Raw genomic sequence first — 24,837 nt, forward strand, 5'->3', positions numbered from 1 at the left:
ACTGTTATTGCGTAAGCAGTGAGTGTCAGGGCTAACCAAAATTTGGACGAACCCCAATTCCCCTTTGAAGAGACTTAGAGGAGGGCCTCCTGAAAACAATGTTCCCATTATTAGGAAGTGGGTTTCCCATTATGTTGGCCTATGCAGTGAATGCAAGGGTTGCCAAAAATTTTGAGGCACTCCAATGCCCCTTGGAAGAGACGTGGAGGTCAGAGGGCCTCCTGAAAACAATGTTCCCATTATTAGGAAGGGGGTTTCCCATTATGTTGGCCTATGCAGTGAATGCAAGGGTTGCCAAAAATTTTGAGGCACTCCAATGCCCCTTGGAAGAGACGTGGAGGTCAGAGGGCCTCCTGAAAACAATGTTCCCAGTATTAGGAAGGGGGTTTCCCATTGTGTTTGCCTATGCAGTGAATGCAGTGTTGCAAAAAATTTGGAAGCACTCCAATGCCCCTTGGAAGAGACGTGGAGGAGGGCCTCATAAAAAAATGTTCCCATTAGAAAGGAGCAGGTCTCCTATACTTGTAATGCCCATGCACTAAATGTATGGGCTGACAAACATTTACCCCTGGGGAGTATACATGAACATACTGTATGATTTTTTTACGGGCATCATAAACACCCTTTAAAAAAATGATGTGGGTGTTGCATCACGGACCACGGTCACCCTGGTGATATGGTGGTGGAGGATGAGGATAAGGAGGAGGAGGAGGACAAGAGCAAATAGCCAAAATCAGGAAGCGTATACCCATGTGTGGGTGTGAAGAGGTGCATGGGAATACACCTCTCAAAAAAAGACACTGGATTTGAGTTTATGTTACGCTGCTATCATTCGGTGGTGTGGAGTCTGGCCCAATCCAGCCCTTGTTCATTTTTATAAGAGTCAGCCTGTCAGCATTTTCAGTTGACAGGCGGATGCGCTTATCAGTTATAATTCCACAAGCGGCACTAAAAATCCTTCTCTGATAAAACGCTAGCGGCAGGGCAGGCCAGGACCTCCAAGGCGTAAAGAGCCAGTTCATTCCATGTATCCAGCTTGGATACCCAATAATTATAAGGCACAGAAGAATCACGGAGGACGCTGGTACGGTTGGCAAGGTATCCCTCAGCATCTTCCCAAACTTTGCACTCCTTGTGAGAGTACCCCGCGCTTCAGGGCCTGTGCGATGGGAGGGGCTGAGAAAACTCTCCCAGAACTTTGACAGTGTTCCCCTGCCTCTGCTGGATTGGAGTTGTGTCTCTCTAGTCTGTACTCCTTGGTTGTCCAACGAACTGTGACCTCTTCCACCAGCGTTTTCAGATGGGAATTTTTTTTAATAGTTGTGCAACAAGGGCCTTCTGGTACTGCCCCATTTTTGTAGACCTGTCCGCCTCAGGAATAAGAGATATAAAGTTCTCCTTGTAGTGTGGGTCTAGAAGTGTCACCAACCAGTAATGACTGTCACCCAAAATTTTGAGAACGCGAGGGTCATGGGAAAGGCAGCGTAACAAACTCAGCCATGCGTGCCAGACTGCCAACAAGCAAGACTTCTGTGTCCACACCAAGAGGACGACTGACCATGATCTCCTCCTCTTCCTCTGTCCTCAGGCCATCCACAGACGGTATGACAGCTGTGCAGGTAGTACAGTCTATAGCGCATGAAACTAGCTCCTGTTCTTCCTCCTCCTCCTCATTGTCACCCAATCCACGTTAGGATGAGATGAGGCTGGGCTGTGTTGAATCACCCTGTATGGTTCCTTGCTCCATCTCATCATGCTCCGCCTGCAATGCATCCTCTTTGATTGTGAGCAGAGAGCGTTTCAGAAGACAGAGAAGCAGGATGGTGATGCCAATTATGATGTCATCGCCTCTCACCATCTTGGTGGAGTCCTCAAAGTTTTGAAGGATGGAACATATGTCTGACATCCATGTCCACTCCTGAGGTCTTATGTGTGGAGTCTGAACTGAATACCGACGGTTTTGTTGATGCTAGTACTCAACAACTGCCCTCTTCTGCTCACAAATCCTTCCGAACATCTGCAGTGTAGAATTCCAACACGTGGGGACATCACACACCAGTCTGTAAACGTTGCTGAAACCCGGCAATGGCGGAGGAAGCTGTAGGTGACTTTCTAAAATGGCCACACAGGCGGCGTACTTAAATAAGCAGATCCGGCAGCTCCAGGTAGGATTTGAGAAACTGCTGAACCACGAGGTTAAGCACATGGGCCAGGCATGGTACGTGTGTGAGCTCGCCTCGCCTCAGAGCCGCCACCAGGTTCCGGCCATGGTCACACACGACCATGCCTGGCTGTAGGTTCAGTGGTGTGAGCCACAGATCTGCCTGCTCTTTCAGAGCTGTCCACAACTCTTCAGCATTGTGCGATTTGTCACCTAAGCATATTAGCTTCAGCACAGCCTGTTGCCGCTTGGTCGAGGCAGTGCTTCCAGCTTAAGACTGATGTGGTCATTTCGGAGATGGAGGCTGAAGAGGAGGAGGAGGCTGAGGTGCAGGAGCTGTAGGGACAACCCTGATTGACCTAGGGCCCGCAATCCTTGGCGTCAGAAGGACATCTTCCGTCCCAAGGTCCGACTGGGTCCCGGCTTCCACTATGTTAACCCAGTGTGCCATCAGTGAGATATACCGTCCCTGCCCACAAGCACTTGTCCACGTGTCTGTGGTTAGGTGGACTTTCCCGGTAACTTCGTTGTTGAGGGCACGGCTAATGTTTTGGGACACGTGCTTGTGTAATGCGAGGAAGGAATGCCGAGAGAAATAGTGGCGGCTGGGGACCGAGTACCGAGGGACGGCCGCCACCATCAGGTTGCGGAATGCTTCCGTCTCCACGAGCCTAAAAGGCAACATTTTGAGCGCAAGCGCAAGTCGTGAAATATGGGAATTTAGTAGTGTGGCCTGTGGGGCGTTGGCTGCGTATTTGCGCTTGTGTTCCAAGGACTGGGGTATGGGCAACTGAACGCTGGGCTGGGACAAGGACGTGCTTCCTGATGCTGCTACTTGAGAGTGTGCAACGACAGGTGCAGGGCAGGAAGCATGTTCGCATGCACCATGGACAGGGGATTGGCTTGCATGCACAACAGCGGAAGAAGCAGTGGTGCCACCCGCAGACACTGTTCCTGGACCCTGGGATTCGGCCCACACAGTCGGGTGCTTTGCTGCCATGTGCCTGATCATGCTGGTGGTGGTCAGGCTGCTAGTTTTGCCACCCCTGCTGATGCTGGCCTAGCAGGTGGTGCAAATGGCCTTTTTGGCGTTTTCGGCAGTCTTTAAAAAACAACCAGACTCGGGAAGACCTAACAGTTGTACTGGCAACTTCCTTCGTGTTGGTGTTACGGGGACCGGTCGCCTGACTTCTGTCTGCGGCCACCACACTGCTTCTTTCTGCCTGTTGGGGTGCTCTGCCTCCCTCGTGTGCTGCTGTCCTCGCTCTGCATGTCCTCCTGACAGGTTGGGTCAGTTACTATATCATCCACCACCTCGTCTTCCACTTCCACACTCTGGTCCGCCTCTTGACTTTCTGGCAATTGTGTCTCATCATCATCATCCACCTCTTGTGACACTTTCCCACCGTTGCCTTCGTGTGACCGTGGCTGCTCAAATATTTGGGAATCGCTACATGGGATCTTCTCTTGCCTCGCTTCAAGTGGACAGGGCGAGAAAAATGGAAAAGTGAACAGCTCTTCGGAGTGTCCAAGTGTGGGATCAGTTGTCTCTGGGCACTTGGCCTGGTGGGAGGAAGGAGGATCATGGTGATGAATATGCAGTCCAGACTCACGACTACTGAGACTTGACCGTGTGGAAGACAGGGTGGTGGTGGTGGTGGCTGCTAAGTGACTTGAAGCATTATCTGCTATCCAACCAATAACCTTTTCACACTGCTCTGTGTTCAATAGTGGTTTTCTGTGGTCCCCTATTAATTGGGACAGGAAGGTCTAGCGAGAAGATGTGGGTGTTTGTTGTGGCACAATTTCAGCTTGCCCACAGCCTCGGCCTCTGCATGCACCATCACCATCACGTCCAGTTCCCCATCCCTTGCCACGTGCCTTGCCCATTTTAAATGGAGGACAATATCTTCCACGCGCACTACAAATGGCTGAATTTGGTGCAAACTTATATGTGATCCGTGTGACGGACAAACCACAGTTTTAAATAGCTGGCCTGTAGGTAACTATTTTTAACAGCAAACCACTGTCAATAGCATCACTGACACACTGAAACAAATTTTTAATGGAGGCCAGAAATGGCAGTATTTTTTGAAAACGTATATGTGCATAGAAATTGCAAGGTTTAACCTCTTCACTACCTACCTAAATACATTGTTGTTGTTTTTTTTCAGTCTGCTATAAGGAGGCAATGAAAGGGTTAACCTCCTGTATTGAGCAACTATATTTTATTACCACAAAACTGTGAAAATAGGCTGTTTAGTATCAAGAGAGCAGCACATCTGCAAAGTTCAGGAGGAAAAGGACGTCACATGGGAGCATGGGTGGAGATAGGACACATTGCTGGGGTTGATCCCGGTGCAGCAGCAGCACAAGGCTTTAAATACTAAATCACTGGAGGGACTTGTGGAGTGCTTCTCTGTGGAGACTGAGTGGCCCATTCACAGGACCGGCCCATCTGGCATTTGCCAGAATTGCTGGATGGCCAATCCAGCCCTGCTCACCCAGTTTCTAACTGGATAACGGTTACAATCTGACAAGGGCAAGCCTATTCAGTTTAGAATAGTCGTTGACCCCCTGAATTTGGTAACTATGCATTGCAGTGAACACTCCTTGAACTTTGATTTTGTCACACATTTTCTAGATTTTCTCTGACAAGAAACCCCAATTACAAGGCAAACGTTCACAGAGGTCACTCAACACTCAGGAGCTGTTTAGGTACTGGATTAGGAGGAATCATCCTTTGGGGGCTAGGGACTCATTCATACTGCTGGCACAATCCAACTTTCCCGACGCTGCCTTTGGCTGATGCGGAGGATCTTCACAGGCGATCACCTAGAAGCTCCTTCAGCAGGCTGACAGCAGCTTCCATCCATCAGTCAATACCCCACCAACACAGCTCTCCCATACGAATTCAGCAACTCCCCCGGCGCGCTCATCATCAGAACACGCTTTCACAGATCTGCACACCCTGTGCATGCGCATACCCGATATAACACGACGACCAGCACCCACATCAGTTTACTATGCTGCTGCTGCTGCTGTCCAGCGTCCACTCAACAGCTGATTACTCCCAACGTTACATGCACGATCGGCATCAGGGTGCACTTTCACAGACCTACGGATGCACGCCATTCACGTCTCCCGGGATCCACTGCGGCGCTTCCAGGACCCCTGCACCGGCCATAGCCGGAATGGAGTCGCTGCCCCCAATCAACCGGCCTGGCCTGGGTAAGTCTTCTCCCACTGCAATCATTCCCTTGGACAACTCCAGGATTTGGGTTACCATTCCAAGGACAGAAAACCAAGTAATGCAGTGAAGAGGCACTGCCCTTTTATTCTGTAGGTTTTCTGTTCACGAAGGGTGGATACCCTCTCTCAGTGGGTGCTGTCATAGGTGGCAAGAAAAGAGTGCATCTTTATTAGCAATAGGAATGGAGCCAGCTCTTCTAGAAGTAGATTATATCATGGTTATAAATTGTTGCAAAATCAGAACCATTTAAAAGAGATACACAATTGTTTAGTCCTGGGGATAATAGAATTTCTTCCCAGTCTGTCTATGGAGAGACATTAAAGGGGTTTTCCCATACAAAAGTTCATTTTAATCAATGGCTGTGTCTGACTGTGTACGGTACATGGTCTGATCATACCACATCTCCTGGGCAGGGGAGGAAGGAAGAGAGTATACAGACATTACAGCTCGGGATCACAGCTGATTCTTTCTTTTGAAGTAAAACATGGTTTAAAAACAGGCAGTGAAATGTTTTATCTTACAGAAAGAATCAGCTGTGATCCCCTACTGTAATGTCTGTATACTCTTTTGCTTCCTCCCCTTCCCAGGAGCTGTGGTATGTTCTGTACACGGTCAGACAACCATTGATTGAAATTAACTTTTGTTTGTGGGAAAACCCCTTTACGCACTCCGATGTATAGTAATGTGCCCTGTTAAAAGCAGTCACTGCCAAGTAGCAACGTGATAGCAGTGAACATAGAGCGCTTGTTGAGCCATGAGAGCTCCGATGTCACAGTCTCTACAATACTAACATAGCTGATATATAGCAGGGAGTAGATTACACTCCTGCGTGTTGTCACCACTACTTTCTCCACCAATATCTCTACCTCATTTGCCTGGACCAAGTCCCAACGTGCATTTCGCTCAATGAAAACGGCATCTTCTAGGACCCGGCGCGGCAAGGTTTTGATACCTTATATAGTATACAAACTGATTGATAGACAAATAAGCCTTAATCTACTGTACAATTTAAAGTGGTTGTTACCTTTCAGTAAATTAATGTCCCTGCCTGCAGGTTATTATAAAGAAACAAACTGTTCTATACTCACCATCCCCAGGTCCACAGGTGAGTTTCCACCACTGGCACCAGTGCGGACGTCACATCCAACGGCTCAGCAGCGACATGCTCAACAACTCTGAAGGGGATGTTCCATCTACACTGTCAGAACCGTTGAGCTCACTGGTTAACGGACATCAGCAGCTAATGCCAGACTTTGGGAGCAGCAGCAGAGACATGTTGGCAGACCTAGGAGAGGAGAGTACAGCGCACTTTGTTTCTTTATAGTAACCTGCAGCAGAGGATACTCACTTACTGAAACCAGTAACAACCCTTTAAATTTAGCAGTGTTAGTCCACAGTCAGTATTTATAAGCGAAAACCAAAAGTGAGTGAAAAATGTAGAAGTGCAGCAAGTGACTATTATACTTTTCCTCTGACTGTCCCACTCCTGGTTTTGGCTTACAAAGACTGATGTGAAACAAGATGGTGGTATACTCCAAACAGACTTTCTCACATAAGTCCAAACAATTCTTCAATGTGTTGGAGGAGTTGTGGATTTCAAGGTGACCTCCTCCACATTATCTGGACTTGCCCGAAAGTCAAAAGATTGTGGGATAAAACTTCCACCATTATAAATAAATTACTCAACAGAAAATTAAAGATGGCTCTGCTTTGAATTGGATTGGAAGATATGGAGCCATTTGTTAAGACACATTCTTATTCATAATTTTCTTGTAGTTAAAAATGCGATAGCATTCTTCAGGAAAAAGCCTGACATAACTACATTTCTAGAAATTATGGAAAAAAATCTCTCCATAAAGCTTTCAAACTAAGATTCGATATCAAAAATAATTGCCTTAAACATCCTAAAAAAATGGGACATATGGTTTGCTGCCTTTCCCTAAGGTTTCCAAAGTTTCCAAAGAACTTTAACTGGGCTCAATATTAGTGTTCTGTTCTAATCATCATTGGGTGAACAATAGCTGTACTATAGAATTGTTTGCTTTGTTTTGTTGAGGTTATAATGTTATATTTTATTTGCTCTTTACTTTATGTCATACTTACACAAATTAGCGAGTTCTCCTTAGCTTTTTGCTTCTTTTCCCCTAACCTTTCCCCTTCCCTTAATATATTCTTCCTTTATTCCACTTTTATCCTTTCCCCTCCCTCGTTTTCTAAAAAATGATTAATAAAAGTTATTGAAAAACAAATACTGATGTGAAATTCTGACCAAATACTTAACGTGTGAACGTTGCCTTAGATGATAAAAAACAATAATAATGAGATATACTGCTGATAACTTGATAAGCACTTATAGGGTATTAAAAGTGATTATTATCCATAAATTTACTAACAATAAGGGATTTATGATATGGCTTCTGCTTACAGTCTTCAAATAGTCCATTCTCTCATGCGTCTGAATTGTGCGTTTACCTTTCAGAAAGTTTCTCTAGATGGTTAATATAATTAAAAAAAAAACTTTTAGCACATATCTCTTTTGTACAATGCCCTTTTCCTATTTGTTTAGAATCCCTTCTGGTGGTGTACACATGATTATTTGTATGTAATCTCACCAATTAGCTAATAACAGACCTATTTCCTTTCTGAACATTGCTGTAAGCAAAAAGAACGTCCACAGCTAAGGCAATTTCAGTATATACGGACTCCACCTTCAATCCACATACATTGCAAATTTGTGTCCCACATTCATGTAATTTGTTATTGGCTGTTGTTTTTATACAGGTTCTTACCTCGTAATTTAGCTCCATTTGTTTCCCCTTTTCCACTATGGGCCCAATTCAATATTGCAATTGTACCATTTGTATAGTTTTAGCCGTTTTTCATTTTCACCTTTCTATGTGATTTCTCTTTTTTAAATATTGGTCATTGTGTGTAGGGGTTGAAGTTCCAGGTGTTTTTAGTTAATTCATCCACTACAACTTTTTAAAAGGACACAAAATGTTCTTCAGTTTCCCCAGTTTAAAGCTTCAGCATGGGTGCAGCATGGGAATACAGCCTGATGACCATTTCAGGTCTACTCATTAACAGGATAAAGGGGTCGTCCACTACTGGACTACCCTAGCTTAGTCACTTCAGGAAACCAATTAAAATAAACAAACGATACTCACCTTCTATAGCAGCGACTTGTTACGTTGGCACCGCTATTTCTGATGGGTGACATGACTGGTGCAGAGCATTCGTTACAGCCAATTGCGGATGTTCGCCCTGATGGAATATTGATGAGCAGCAGCCAAAAAGCGGCTGCTGAGTGACTGTAGCTGAAACGTGACAACGTTGCATCAGGCGTCGGGAATAACCGTGCAGCATTACATGAACGGAGCCGCGAGGAGAGGTAGGTATTCATGGTTCTTATTTCAATTGGGGTCTTGAATTGACTAAGCAGGGTTGTCTCGCAGTGTACAAGACTTTAATAATAGCGTATGTAGTTTGGATTGGGAATTCTGGTGTTGGATGCAAGAAATTAGTCAGCAAACGATACCTCTGTACTGATATCCACTTCATTTCTCATCAAGGCTTTCACATCTTGTGTAAATAAACTTTATTGCATCAAAAACATATGCAGATCTTTCAGAGAAGGGAGTAGATGATCCACAAAATACATTTTGACCATTTCCAGGAACGTGAAAGCAAGCCAATGTAATGGAGGAGATATTCTGCATCCCATGTGACAGAACAAAGTCAAATGATTCCAGCTATCACTATGTCAGAGATGTAGCTTATGTGCCATAGGAGTAGCAGCAGGTTCCATCTGGCCACTTCCACAATTCTGTTCTGAAAATAAACCAGGGTCTAATGTCACTCAATGTTTAAGCTTGTTTCACACATCAGGTTTTTTTTCTATATGTATAAGAATTATTAATTATTTTTACCCTGTGCTGGAGCCACTGTTGGTCAGCTTTTGGAATCCTTGCATCAAATTTCCACTTACATGGGGGAAAAAATGCTTCTCCTTCCTAATATACAGTAAAATACAGACAGGCACCAAGTACCAGGAAGTTTGTGGGTTCCTGGATGCCCAGCCGGCACTGATGTAGGATGGGAGAGTCCTTGGCTGGCTCGTCTCTGACCAACTAATACACATCCACACACCCTCCGACACCTGTTGTGCTTGGTACTGTAGTTTGCTGGTGAGGTGACACCTTCCAAGATGTCAGTCAGACTCATACCTAGCCCAGCAGAGAAATGAGCTAGTGTTCTGCTGTGTATGCAGGTTAGCTGAGCAGGGAATATCTGTGCTAGAACATCTCTCCTGCAGAGGTGTCAATCGGACCAGCTCCCATTACTGATTAATCTTAAAATTTATCCCTTTACCCATGTGCCATACGTTTGTTATATGGGCGCAGAGTGGTTTTACAGTGTGGGCTCAAGAACTAAGCCCTCACCCTAACAGACAGGTACGGACCTTGCTATACAGCCAGCATCTGCTGTTAACAGCAGTTAGCGCCGATTGCTGCTCTTTTACGATTTAGATCCTTTTGTTTTGTTTTTTTTACTCCCATTCTTCCAAGAGTCATTCATTTATAGTCATATGAGCTGATCCTTTTTAAAGGCGAGCAAACGGGGGTTGTACTATGGCAGAATTTGCAATAAACGATCAAATGAGAGAATGGACAAGGTCATTGGAAAGGGGACGATGAAAGAAAAAAAAATGTGTACACAAAAAAAAAAAAACTTTGCTAAATGCTGAAAAGAGATTACTAACTACAAAATTTAAACTCTAAGTCTGAACTTTTACAGACATGAAGATAGCATATATAAAAAAAAAACATTTAAAAAAAAAAAAATTTTAAACCAGTTCAAAAGTAAAGAAAAGAAAATTAAGCATTTAATATCCTCACATCTATCAAAATACAAAAATTACTGTACTTAAACCATATGTAAAAAAACAAAAAAAAAAACTAATTGCAGTATTTTGGTTGCCACACTTTCTTCACAGAATTGCAATAAGGTTTGAAACTTTTTTTTTTTAGCGATAAAATGTGGGCATACAGTACAGACCAAAAGTTTGGACACACCTTCTCATTTAAAGATTTTTCTGTATTTTCATGACTATGCAAATTGTACATTCACACTGAAGGCATCAAAACTATGAATTAACACATGTGGAATTATATACTTAACAAAAAAGTGTGAAACAACTGAAAATATGTCTTATATTCTAGGTTCTTCAAAGTAGCCACCTTTTGCTTTGATGACTGCTTTGCACACTCTTGGCATTCTCTTGATGCTTTTGGTCTGTACTGTACATCAGCTTGGTGTGCAAAAAAAAATAAGCCCTGATGCAGCTTCACCGACAGAAAAAAAGTTACTAGTCTCAGAAAACTGTCAATTTTTCTTTTAATCTGCAAAATGAACATTGTTAAAACAAAAAAACATTTGCCTCCCCCCACATTACATCTTATCTGGATCCCCCCCCCATTTTCAGTGCATTATATAGTGAAATTAATAGTATAGTTCAAAACTACAACTCCTCCAGCAAAAAACAAGCCCTCATACGGCTATGTTAATGAAGGGTTTAAAAAATAATGCTCTTGGAAGAAGGGGAGGAAAAACCTTAAAAGGACAAACACAGAAAAGCGCCTGGTCATAAAGGGGTTAAATATTGACAGGAACACTTTTCACTTAAGCCAAACAGTCTAATATTTTTGTTCATATATGGAAACGGTCTCCTTTAGAGGGAAATGAACTTTAACCCCTTTCTGACCTGGTCAGTAATAGTACGCACCAGGTCGGAAAGGCCGGTTCAGCAGGGGCTCCGGCGCTGAACCAGGCACATGTCAGCTGATTCTTACAGGTGACATGTGCCCGCAACGGCCGAGGGTGGAATCGCGATCAAGCCGCAGCTGTTAACCAGTTAAATGCCGCTGTCAATCTCTGACAGCGGCATTTAACGCGAGCTTCTGGGAAGCACGTCCTAGGCCCCGCCCATCGGTGACCCCGTCACTTGATCGCGGGTCACCAATGGTGGGCATGACAACCCAGGGTTGTCATGTCTCAATTGCTATGAGCGCCACCTAGTGATCAGCACTCATAGCAAGTGAGCATTTCTGCTGCATACAAGTGATCTGCTCATCGCTTGTATGAAGTAGAAGCAATCAGACAACTGCTGCTTCTAGTCTCCTATGGAGACTATAGAAGCAAGCAGAAAGTGTAAAAAAAAAAAAAGGCTTTTAAAAATATTAAAATAAAAAAAAATATATAAAAAAAAGTTTAAAATCACCCCCCTTTCGCCCCATTGAAAATAAAAAAAATTTAAAAAACCACATACACATTTGGTATCGCCGCGTTCAGAATCGCCCGATCAATATAAAAAAAGAATTAATCCGATCGGTAAACAGCATAACAAGAAAAAAATTCTAAACGCCAGAATTACGTTTTTTTGGTCACCACTACCTTGCAATAAAATGCAATAACGGGCAATCAAAACATCGGATCTACCCCAAAATGGTATCAATAAAAAAGTCAGCTCGGCGCGCAAAAAATAAGTTCTCACCCGGCCCCAGATCCCGCAAAATGGAGACGCTAGAGGTCTCGGAATATAGCGCTTTTTTTTAGCAAACTTTGGATATTTTTTTGACCACTTAAAAGAACCTATACATGTTTGGTGTCTACAAACTCGTAATGACCTGGAGAATAATGATGGCAGGTCAGTTTTACATTCGGTGAAAGTGTTAAAAAAGGACCAAAAACCAACTGTGGAATTGCATTTTTTTTTGCAATTTCACCTCACTTAGAATTTTTTTCCCGTTTTCCATCACACGATATGGTAAAACCAGTGATGTCGTTCAAAAGTACAACTCGTCCCGCAAAAAATAAGCCCTCACACGGCCATATTGAACGAAAATTAAAAAAGTTCTGGCTCTGGGAAGGGGAGCAAAAAATGAAAACGCAAAAACAGAAAAATCCAAGTTCATTAAGGGGTTAAGGGATGGTCCGAATCTAACAGTGAATTTCATACTATATAGCTATTCAATTGACTAATCTAACCCCTTTTCTAATATATTTCGAATAAAGGAGGGAGAACAGTATGGAATTTTTAATATATTACGGCCATCATATTATATAGCACTGTGTACTTACAATTGCTCATTTTGCCTTTCTAGCCAGCTAATTCTCTTTTCTCTGTTCTATGAAAAAACAGGAAGTCTTTTGTCCCTGTATTTATCATCCCCCTCTTCAGCTCCTAGCCCAGCTCCTTCCTCCTCCCCCCTTTTGCAGTGACTGATGACTCATACAGGGAAAACTGACCTGTTTCTACATAGAGCATAGAAGGATTCAGCTAGTCCGTTTTTAATCACATGATGTTACAGACCTAAAGGAAAACAGAAGAATTAACTGGGTAGAAAGGCAAAATGAGCAATTGTAAGTACACAGTGCCATATAATATGATGGCCGTAATATATTAAGAGAACAATTTTGATGGGAGGAGGGCTTCTTTAACTTGGTGTTTAGCTGTGTTTTTTTTTTTCTTTCTGCAAAGGATGATTTGTTTGAGTCTCCCATCATACACTGGGTATTCTAAAAAAGATCACCCAGGGGCTGTGGCTGCTGTCACTCTGCTTCCTTTTTTGCTCTCAAACGAAGATTCATCAGGGGGCGGTGGTCACTTACCACAGTTTTTTTTTTCACAGCCGTTCCCGGACATCCCGCTTCAGAAGCGGTGATGGAAAAAGGAGTGCAGCTTCTAACACGCCTTCACACTTCTGTTGCCACTGTCCCACATCTTCAGTCCACATTATTTGTGTCCCTGCCGCCTCATTCACAGATAGGAGACGTTGTAAGAGAGTGGTGATAAAAGCAGGGTGATTGACAGCAGTGCTGCCCCACAGATTCTGTCATTGCCCTGAAATGGGTAGCCATCAGGGGGCAGCACTGCTGTCAGTCATCGCCCCCTGATGACATATAGTTTCAGTGAATGAGGTGGCGGGGACAGAATTAGTGTGGACTGAAGATGCAGGGCCAGAAGAGGTGTGGTGCCTCCTCAAAGCTCTAATCAGAAAAGTGGTTAGATTGTTAAATTAACCACTTCGTGACCAGGCCAAATTTTTCAAATCTGACATGTCACTTTGTGGCAATAACTCTAGCATGTTTCAACATATCCCAGTGATTTTGAGATTGCTTTTCTGTGACATTGTAAATGTACGTTGATCTGTTGTGTTTATCAAAATATCAGAAATTTGGCAAATTTCAAATTAGCAACTTTCAAACTTTGAAGGATTATCCCTTAAATCCAGACAGTCACACCACACAAAATAGTTAACATTTGCCCTATGTCTGCTTTACATCAGCATCATTTGTAAAATGTTATTTTATTTTGTTAAGATGTTAGAAGCTTTAAAACTGTAGCAGCAATTCTTTTTTTTTTTTCAAGTAAATTTACAAAACTTATTTTATTTTCCTAGGGACCTACCATATATACTCGCGTATAAGACTTTTTCAGAACATTTTTTATGGGGAAAAAGCCCCCCATCCTCGGCTTGTACTGGAGTGAGGGTCCCATTTACATTCGAGCTGTGGAAGAGCAGGGCACATGCAGTAGCCAGCAGCTGCAGCGATCACATGTGCTCACTACTAAAGAGAATGAATATTCACTCTTCCCCACACCAATGGGGAGTGAATATTCATTCTCCTTAATAGCGCACACTGTCAATCGCAGCCGCCGGCTCCTGCAGAAGCTCAGCTGCCTGCTATTAGAGAGTATGAATATTCACTCCTCCCCACTTCCATGGGCGTGGAGAGGAATATTCATTCTCTTTAGCAGCGGGCACACAGGATTGCTAACTGACAGTGTGCGATATTAAGGACGCATCGCTGGAGCAGAGGGAAGGAAGGCGAGTATAATGGTTTATTTATTTCATGTGTGCAGTGATGGAGGGCCATGCATACCAGGATTGGTGGATGAGGGGACCATGCATACCAGGATTGGTGGATGAGGGGACCATGCATACCAGGATTGGTGGATGAGGGGGCCATGCATACCAGGATTGGTGGATGAGGGGGCCATGCATACCAGGATTGGTGGATGAGGGGGCCATGCATACCAGGATGGGGAAATTTACCAGTAGCTGCTGCATTTCCCACCCTAGGCTTATACTCGAGTCAATAACTTTTCCAATTTTTTTGTGGTAAAATTAGGTGATTCGGCTTATACTCGAGTATATATGGTATTTAGTTTTGAAGTGACTGAGGGGACCTATATATTGGAAAACCCCCAAAAGTGATACCATTTAAAAAAAGTTGCAATAAATGAGGAATACTGTGTTTCAGAGTCTGCGTTGCCCAAGGCTCAAAGGTACAATCACACACTAAGGTGAAGCATGAATGCGGTTTATGTAAACGCGTTCCAACGTTTTTGTTTGGTCCTGATGAAGAGGTTTGAAAACCTTAAAAGGCGTTAAACCGCATTCATGCTTCACCTTCGTGTGTGATCGTATCTTTGAACCTTGGGCAACGCAGACTCTGAAACACAGTATTCCTCATTTATTGCAACGTATCTCCTTGGTGGCCCTGCTGCAGCCTTTACATGTTTCTACAGGAGTTGTGACCGTCACAACCCCATCAGGTGAGTGTACCTATAATATTTTATACCACTTGGTTATCAGATAAGACCCTAGTTGCGCTTTGTGTCTCTCCAGTTTTATCATTATAAAAACAAGACTGCTCAACATATCCAAAACTGTTGTCAGGTAGTTTATTAACCCTTCAGGTGCTTTTCAGGAATTAATGCAAAGTGGCATAACAGGAATGAAATATTTAATTTTCACCACTTAAATGTTGCCAACGTCTAAACAGGTCACTATAGCTGGCATACTATAAGGCCATTATTTGACCATGCCAACCATTGGGGTTAAAGAGCTCCCACACGCAACCATCTAGATGCCGTAGTCACTATTGACAGCAACATCTAAGGGGTTAAACGACCACCGTCGGTGCCAACACCTGCCGCATTTTCACCCGTTGACGAATACTATTCTCTTACACCTAAGGTCAGTAAAAAGACCTATTGGTGGCCACTAAGGGATTAAATAAAATATATAGTAAGAAATGTGCTGCTAGCTTCGAACAACCCTTTAAATTCATAGGAATAGGCTCTGAGGTCAGAAGAAAACAGCATTTTAAAACACCTGGCCTTCAAAGATAAATGTTTTTCATGTGATCATGGAAAAAAAAATAAAATGATACCCATCTACAAAGGATCAAACCTGTTCAATTATGGCCCGGTCACATCAAATCTTTCTTACCACAAACATGTATTTGTATAGTAAAAGCATAAAACATTCTGCAAGTACCTGTCTACATTTGGCATCCTCTTTAGTATGTCTGTTTTTGGTAACCACACTTATTTTTTATACTTAAAAAGCAACATGTGGGACTTATACGTCCATTTTATTATTTCCAGGTCCCTCTTCAATAAGGCCAAACTATACACAATTTGTATTTTTTTTTTATTATGGTTTCCACATTTATATCACAATTTGTCCACTCATAGGACCAAGGTTAGCAAATTTGCCCTCTTCTGCATATCAGAAATACAGAAGTCTTACTGTACATTCAACTAAGGCTTTTGTTTTTTCTTTTTTTAGTTTTATTTTTTGAAAAAAAAAAACCAAAAAACAGGGGAGGAAAAAAAAAGCAAAACAAAAAAAAAAAAAAAAAAAACACGTTTATAATGGAGATCCCATAAGGCAGATTACATCTAAAAGGAATGATAGCAAGTAGTTTTAAGGTTTTTTTGTGTTTTTTGTTTTCCTAGCATACAAACCAGCCTTCTCTGTATTGTGTCTGGACAATTTAAAAGCTGTTAGCACCGTCCGTCACCTTGAAGATTTGGAGGTGAGGGTCATTTGAAAAACCTGACGTGACAGAGGAAAGGACTTGAAAACACTGAAAATAAAGTAATAAAATGTGCTTTTAAAACAAGAGTCAATACCAAATTTTGAGTCAGTATCGGGCTTTTAAACAGTGAATAGCAGCAGCTTAGGGATCAGTTCATCACAAATACAGGAGGCTGTGAGATTAATACAAATCATCTTTAAAAAGGAAAATAAAAAAAACTTAATGGGAAGGGGGGAATGAATGATTTTAAGACTCTTCCCCTGCCCAAGACACAAGGGACCAGTTGTGATGCTTGGAACTGAACACTTGATTTTGTGCCTCTACTTGGGACACTTTGTCAATTCATTTAAATGGAAATAAAATCTGAAGAAAAAAAAATTTACAAAGAAAAAAGTTCAAATAAATAAACGCATACTCTGTTATAGTAACTTATTCTCAACTTAATTAAACCCTCTTTCACATAAGTTTTAGGTACCTGTCTCATATATATATATATTTTTTGTTTTATTCCAGCCCTTTATTAGGTACCGGAAAATTCATTTTTTTGCATTTGAAAGGGTAGATTTGAACTTAACACTTGAAATTTTTCACATATTTTTCTCTTTTTTTTTTATTACAGCCGACTCGCTATAGGAGTTTCAAAGCTCCAAACTTAGGCCCCTCTTGCACACCCTTCCATTGCATTTCCGAACCCCCTTCTTGAATCCTTTTAGTAAACCGGTAGCAGCATTTAGCACAAAAGAACGGGTGTAGCAGACGTAGGTGGAGCCCTGGCAGGGAAGGCAATTCCCAGGATGTAGTGGACACAAAGCTTCTCCTCTTCCAGGCGCTCTACAACTCCACACTCCACATCCCCTGACACAGGGAATTCCTCTCTCATTTAAATCTTCCATATAGAGCAGTGGTCGGCAAACGACCCATGGTTTGCAGTGAAAACTGCAGATATGAGAAAGCAGATTTGGAACAGGTGATCAGTCTAGGCAGACATAAGGCAAGATGTTTAATCTACCATCATCACCATGAGGATCCAAGGAGATGCACTGCGTCCAATCATACCAATTGCCCTGTGTATCGTGACAGCCATTGACACCAGGCCAATGTTGTTCATGTAGTCTTTCTAAGTCAGCACTAGTTACTTCCCTGGTTTTTCCAGGCAGGTCACTAGGGAGGGCAAGTGGCACTAAAACATGAGTTTTTCTAGCTTCTCGCTTAGTGCATTCCTCCTGTTTTAAGTATTCAGACATATAATAATGTGCACTCTGCGTATGTACACCAGAGGAAGACAACAAGCTGCTCTGCCGGTTGAGATAGGACTGGATGATCTCATTTCGAGACAATTCCTTCCAGTTTGTCTGCTCAAAAGGACTTGGCAGACCGAATTTGGGGTCTTGTTTGTCTGTCTCAGTCCTGTGCTGTTCTGAGGGGGCTGAACTCTCATTCTGAGTTGGATCTTTGTGTGTCAAAGGTTTTATTTGCCCAGTCATAAAATCAAATTTTAACTTTCGATCCTTTTTAACTCGTGTCTGTTTGCTATCTGTAGAATACCCTTCTTGTTCACCCCGATTACGGGATTTCTTTTTCTTTCGACTGTCTGAGCCTGAAGCAGCATCGTCGCTGTCGATTTTGGAGGGCTCTGGTGAAAAGCCAGTGCGCGGTGTTTGAAGGTCCACATGCGGCTGACTGCTCCGTGGCGTGTGCTGTTGTGTTATCCTGGGAGACTGCTGGTTGTGCCAGTCACCATGGAGTGGTTGCTCCACTGACCCGTGAGGTGAAGAGATAGCCATTTCTCTTCTGGGAGACTCAAGTCTTTTTGCTATGGCAGGAAGTGTAGCAGGGTGCCCAGGGGATTCATAAGAGGGTGTATGTGCAGTGTCCACACCAGGCAGCCTTTGAGAGGGGCTGGGCGCAGAACCCTTTGGTGCATATGTGGTGTGCTGCCGTGGCACTAGCTCTGCTCTAGTACCACGAGGGCTGAAAGAGGAACAGCGGGGACTACGTGGCTGATGAGAATGGGCATCTTCTAACGCCGCACTGTGTTGCTGCAGGACAGCCGCTTTTAACAAAGAGGAAGTGCTTGGGTGTTTTACAAGTCCAGGAGAGTTGGTATGAGGCCGGACAGCATTTACAGGGATTTTACCATGTTTATCATTCTCAGTGTCTAGTCGGTTAGTCTGTGTGTTGCCATCAAGCGGACTAAGCAGGATTTCAGGGGGACTGCCACCGATGCCATTCGTAGGTAGAGGTGAGGAGTTAGGAAACAGTTCATGACTAGATTTGGCCACCTTGTTAGCAGGCCCCTGGGTACCATCTCTAAGATCCCCCTTTCTCTTTCTATTAGCTAACTTTTCAGCCTTGGGAGAATGTGCCTTCTGGATATCATTACGGACTTTAAGGTCTTGAACAGGTTTTCCACTCAGAAGTACGGCAGGAGTTAACTCTCCCTTACAGTTGTGGGTACCACCTCCATTGGCAGAACCTGTTTGATTTGGAGTGCCCCTGGCTGATTGTTCGTTCTGTTGCACGGGCTCTATCAGCTTTTGCCAGCTGCGCAGAAGTTTCTTTGCACGTTTAGCAAGATCCTCATTGCTGGTCTTTTTTCGAACATCATTGATTAATTTTCCCAATCTGGTTTCCTGTGTAATAAAAAAATACATACAAATTAGAATCTCCTGCCGTATTTATTTGCATTAAACAGAAAAGTCTCTAAAGTGTCTCTCCCATACAAGTCTTACACCAAAACAAACATTGAAGGTGAACAGGTGCAGGATGCTTGCTTGGCAGCTCAGTTGAGTCCCAATGACTATTAAGATTAATGGTACACTTCATGTCCATCCAAAAGAGGTATTCTAAGGTTATTAAATTGCTATAGTTAAACAACTTGAAGAAAAGAAAAAAAGACAAGCTTGTAATTGACTTGTTTTTCTATTGGCTTTCATTCTCCTGTTAGGATAGATTTTATTTTACATAGTGTACAGCTTGTTTCCAAGGAGACTGACCACCAGAGCCTGGTGGCCAGTATATGTAGCAGTTACATTCCAGGCTGAGGATTTAACTCCTACGATCCCAGTCTCTTTAGAAAAATTAGCAGCTCATCTCCCTCACCTCTCAGTTCCTGACCAGTTATCAGTCCTGTAAAATCACCAGCCCCCATTCTCCACCTATCACACCCCCAATTCAGTTTCTAGAGCAGTTCTCCTAATCCCTGTTCTCCATTTCCTGAGCCCTGTGCTTGTTCAAAAGCCCTGTTTTCTCTATGTGTAAATATAGTGATAACAGTGCACACTTGAGAACAATGACAGATGTGCAACAGTAACAGCTACTGACCACAATTGTCAATAAAAGTGCCCAGCAGCCAGAAAGTAAGGAGACTGCAGAGCTATGTGCTGCTCAAGACATAACTTGTGAATACCCCTTTAAATACAGGACTTTTGCAACTTTCCCCAACTCTCCACTTTAAAAATCACTTCTTGCTTTTAGCTAAAGGAAAATTTAAATTTACATTCAGGATTTGAATTGTAGGAGGACCTACGAAAACTTTTATACAGTTGCATTATTATTAGACAATACTCAATGTGACCTTAAATGTCATTCTTATACAGGACTCCAGCACAAAAAGTAATGTTTTTGAATGCTTTTTATTTTTCATCCCTCATATCAAAAAGATTACACCACAAAGTAAAGTCTAGCAACATTTCGAGTAATATACCATTCATCAAGCTATGCATAGGACTTGTCTTTTCCATCCAAGAGGGATATTTGATATAGGTCACACCACATCCCTCTACATCACACATGTCAAACTCTGGCCCGCAAGAGAATATTTTGCCCACAAAGCCAGGCAGGTCCCCCGAGTATATTTGGACTGCACAGCCAGGCCGGTCCCCCACCCGGCATCGCACTTTCAACTATATATCGGCATCCTAGATGCAGATACAGTTGAAAGCAATGATGGAAGAAGGAGCGTCATTAACCCGCTCGTACGATGTCTCAGCGCAGTGGGCACAATGATGTCATTACAATGTGCCCGCTGTACAGAGATATGCAGAGGATCTGAAGACACCATGAAGAGACCGGAGCAGCGCGGGAGTGGGCTGAGGCGATAATTTTTTTTTTTTTTCATCTGGGGCCTATTACACGATATGGAGTACTTTGGTGGGGGGCCTATTATACGATATGGAGCTCTCGGCCGGTGTTCATAGGAGATAGCAGGGTTTCAGTACTGCTACATATAGCAGAAATCACTATGTATAGCACAGGTGATCAGATGATTGCAGCTTCAAGTCTCCTAATGGGAATAATAAATACTGTAAAAAGTGTGTGTGTGTGTGTGTGTGTGTGTGTGTGTGTGTGTGTGTGTGTGTGTGTGTGTGTGTGTGTGTGTGTGTGTGTGTAGAGTTTAAAAATAGGAAGAAAAAAATAAGTTCAAATCAGCCCCTTTTGCCCCATTGTAAATGGTAAAACAATTAAAGAAACACATTTGGTATTGCTGTGCTCAGAAATGTACGATGTATCAAAACATAAAATAAATGATCCGATCGGTAAACCGTGTATGAAGATTAAAAAAAAAAAAAAAATCGAAACACCAGAATTTGTTTTTTTTCTGGCCGACGCAACATTGCAATAAGGTGATCAAAACATTTCATCTAGCCCAAAATATTGAGCAAAAAACAAGTCATAAACCAGCCCCAAAAAATGGGTCTCGAAAAAACTGGCGACAAAAATGCAAAAATAAATTTCATAGTTATTTTTCACCACTTAAATAAAAAATAAACTATACGTTTGGTATCTGCATACCCGTACTGAGGGAATCACATTGCCAGATCAGTTTTCCGATATAGTGAACATTGTAAATTAAAGCCCAAAAAAACAATTGTGGAATTGGCCTTTTTTTTTTTTTGCAATTTCACTGCACTTGGAATTTTTTCCCAGCTCTCCAGTACACTCTGCCGGGGGCAGAGCAGCGTACTGCAGCACATATACGCTGGCTCTATTGACCTTTCCTGGCACATGCGCACTGCAGTACTTTATTCTACTCTCGGGAGGGCAGAGAGGACTGTGCCTGCACAGAAGCGCAAAGGGGAACACCTTGTGGATGAAGTAGATTGCGTCATCCACATGAAGCACAGAAGGAGGATGGCATCAAAAGATCAAAAAAAGAGAGAAGGCACTGGACCAAGACCAGCAACGCCCATCGGACCGCCCCATAGGCGAGTATAATGAAAGGTTGTTTTTTTTTGCCTTGCAGGGCGAATTTGAGTCATATGTGTAGCATTATAGAATGCTGTCACATGGGGCTGAAAAGGTGGTAACTAAGTTCTAATTGGAAAAACTGGTGACAGGGTTCCCTTTAAAAGGCCATGCAATGCTCCTTTGTGAAATTCAATATGAAAAATGTCTTAAGTTGAAGAGTATTTGAAGGCTTGTCACCTATTGGATGCAGCCATCATAAAAGTCAGCATCATGTGACAAAATTTGTTAAAGGGTCAATACTGACAGTTAGATTAGGCACTTTCAATAGGTGGCACTAAATGCCATGTCCTCTTCCTCGCTTTAGAGACAATTTTCATATTTATTATATTCCTAGAAGAGCATGGTCTATAAATCTCCTTACATCAGCTTGACACTTTCAACAAGAAATGTTCCCACTTAAACCTCCATCAGAGGCCTCTCACTCAGCCAAATCAGACTTTTTGCTTTGCACTGATGAGGGGGCCCATCAGAGACCACAGGTCACCAATGGGTTGGCATGACAACCTGGGGTCTGCAGGAGACCCCTGTGGTTGTCAATGCTGGGATGCTATGTGTGATGTGTTGATCGCAGCTTCTAGTCTCCATGTAAACTATTAAAACCAGTGAAAAGTTTAAAAAAAAAAAAAAAATTATAGCTAGTACCACCCTTTTTTGAAAGTATCACATCTTGTAAATGCTTTTTGTAGCCAGACAAGAGTCTTTCAACTCTTGTTTGAGGGATTTTTATCCATTCTTCCTTGGAAAATTCTTTCAGTTCTGTCAGATTCCTGGGTCGTCTTGCATGCACTGCTATTTTAAGGTCTAGCCACAGATTTTCAATAATGTTCAGATCAGGGGACTGTGAAAGCCATTGTAAAACCTTCAGCTTTTTGAGGTAGTCTATTGTGGATTTTGACGTGTGTTTAGGATCATTATCCATTTGTAGAATTCATCCGCCTTTCAACTTCAACTTTTTTTATAGATGGTGTTATGTTTGCATCAAGAATTTGTTGAACTTTCATTGAATTCATTCTTCCGTTTGATCCACCCCCATGCTTAATGGTTGGTAAGATGTTCTTTTACTGAAATTCTGGGCCCTTTTTCTCCACACATACCTTGGATCATTATGGCCAAAGAGTTCTATTTTAACCTCATCTGTCCACATGACTTGCTTCCAAAATGCATCAGGCTTGTTTAAATGCTCTTTTGCAAACTTATCCAGCTGAATTTTATGGTAAGGACGCAGGAGAAGTTTTCTTCTGACGACCCTTCCATGAAGACCATATTTGTTCTACTGTTCAGAGACACCTGCACAATGTACCACAACTCCAGAGTCTGCTAAATCTTTCTGAAGGTCTTTTGCAGTTAAGCGAGGGGTTCTGATTTGCCTCTCTAGCAATCCTGGGTTTTTATAAAGTTGGGAAATCTGCATCACCAGGCCTTTCCTAACAATGGAAGTGAAGAAGCCATAACCCCAAAAGGCTAATTAAGGTCTGAAACCTTGGTCAAAGTAATCTGAGCACACAAAGCTCCAAGGGTGCTCAAACTTTTGCATGGGCCCATTTTCCTTTTTGTAACTTTTAAAATGTAAAAAATGACAATATACACACATATGCCGTATTTTTAGGACCATAAGACTCACCCCCCCCCCCATATTTGGGAGGAAAATGGGGGGTGCGTCTTTTAGTCCGAATCTTACCGGATACTTGCGGTGGTGGTTTATCAGGATTGCAGAGAAGATGCAGCAGAGCGGCAGTGCAGCTGTGAGGCAGAGCGGCTGTGCAGTGGCGAGGCTTTAAGTCCGAAAAATACGGTACATACACACACAGCTCAAAAAAATGAAAGGGAACACTTAAACAACACAATGTAACGCCAGGTCAATCACATTTCTGTAAAATCTACCAGTCCAGTTATGAAGAAACACTGATTGTGAATCAATTTCTCCTGCTGTTGTGCAAATGGAACAAACAACTGGTAGAAATGTCAGGTAATTAGCAAGATACCCCCTATAAAGGAGTGGTTCTGCAGGTGGTGACCACAGACCATTTCCCTGTTCTCATCCTTTTTAGCTGTTGTTTTGGTCACTTTTGCATTTTGTCATTGCTCTCATCCCTAGAGGTACAGTAGCATGGAACAGGAGGAGCAGTGTCAGAGCCCAGAAAAATGACCTCCAGCAGGCCACCAACATCCAGGTGTCTGCTCAAACTGTCAGAAACAGACAGAGTGGTATGAAGCCCCGACGTCCACAAGTCAATGCGATTGGCAGATTCCATATTGGGGCCCTGTGCTCTTCACGGATGAGAGCAGGTTCACACTGAGCACATTTGACAGACGTGACAGTCTGGAGACGCCATGGAAAACGTTCTGATGCCTGCAACATCCTCCAGTATGACCGGTTTGGCAGTGGGTCAGTAATGGTGTGAGGAGGCATTTCTTTGGAGGGCCGCAAAGCCCTCCATGTGCTAGCCAGAGATACCTTGACTGCCATTAGGTAACGGGTTGAGATTCTAAGATACATTGTGAGACCAAATGCAGGTGCAGTGGGCCCTGGGTTCCTTCTGATGCATGATAATGTGTCAGCAGTTCCTGCATGATGAAGGCATTGATGGTTTGGACTGGCCTGTTCCCCAGACCTGAATCCAATCGAGGAGATCTGGTTCCATCCACCAACGATGCAGACCAGACGGTCAAGGAGTTGACTGATGCGTTAATCCAGGTCTGGGAGAAGATCCCTCAGGAGACATGCGCCGCCTTATCAGGAGCATGCCCAGGCATTGTAGGGAGGTCATAAAGGCACATGGAGGCCACACACTACTGAGCATTATTCCTTGTCTTGAGGCATTTCCACTGAAGTTGGATGAGCCTGTAATTTGATTTTCCACTTTGATTTTGAGTATCATTCCAAATCCAGACCTCCATGGGATATTAACTTTGATTTTCATTGATCATGTTTTATTGTTCTCAACACATTACACTATGTAATGAATTAAGATTTGCAACTGGAATATTTCATTCAGTGATATCTAGGATGTGGTATTTAAAATGTTCCTTTTGCATTTTAAGCCAAAAAATACACTGCTCAAAAAAAATAAAGGAAATGTGTCCTCTTTAATTTTAAACCTTTTAGAGATCATTTCATTATCAACTTGCTTAAAGGGAATTTGTCACCACCTGGGACTTATTAGACCTTTAATATGGGCACACAGGTGATACAGGTATGTATAGATTTACATTTCTATATCCCATATTAGAGGTTTGCTTTCTTTGAAATTGTTTTTTATCAATTCAGTTTTCACAT

General features: G+C 42.8%; 1 protein-coding gene across 1 annotated transcript in view; it reads right to left on the reverse strand.

Annotated features, from left to right (window-relative positions):
* Positions 1-15,419: 15,419 nt before the first annotated feature.
* Positions 15,420-24,837, reverse strand: part of MED26 (mediator complex subunit 26) — a 68,919-nt gene continuing 59,501 nt past the window's right edge. Inside the window, exon 3 of the mRNA XM_073655542.1 lies at positions 15,420-18,943. Within this exon, the coding sequence (XP_073511643.1) occupies positions 17,282-18,943 (1,662 nt within the window). The 3' untranslated portion in view covers positions 15,420-17,281. The remainder of the gene's footprint in view (positions 18,944-24,837) is intronic.

The sequence above is a fragment of the Phyllobates terribilis genome, unplaced genomic scaffold (assembly GCF_046119375.1).
Source record: "Phyllobates terribilis strain yellow unplaced genomic scaffold, ASM4611937v1 Scaffold_1__5_contigs__length_1240528914, whole genome shotgun sequence".
NCBI classification, from domain to species: domain Eukaryota; kingdom Metazoa; phylum Chordata; class Amphibia; order Anura; family Dendrobatidae; genus Phyllobates; species Phyllobates terribilis.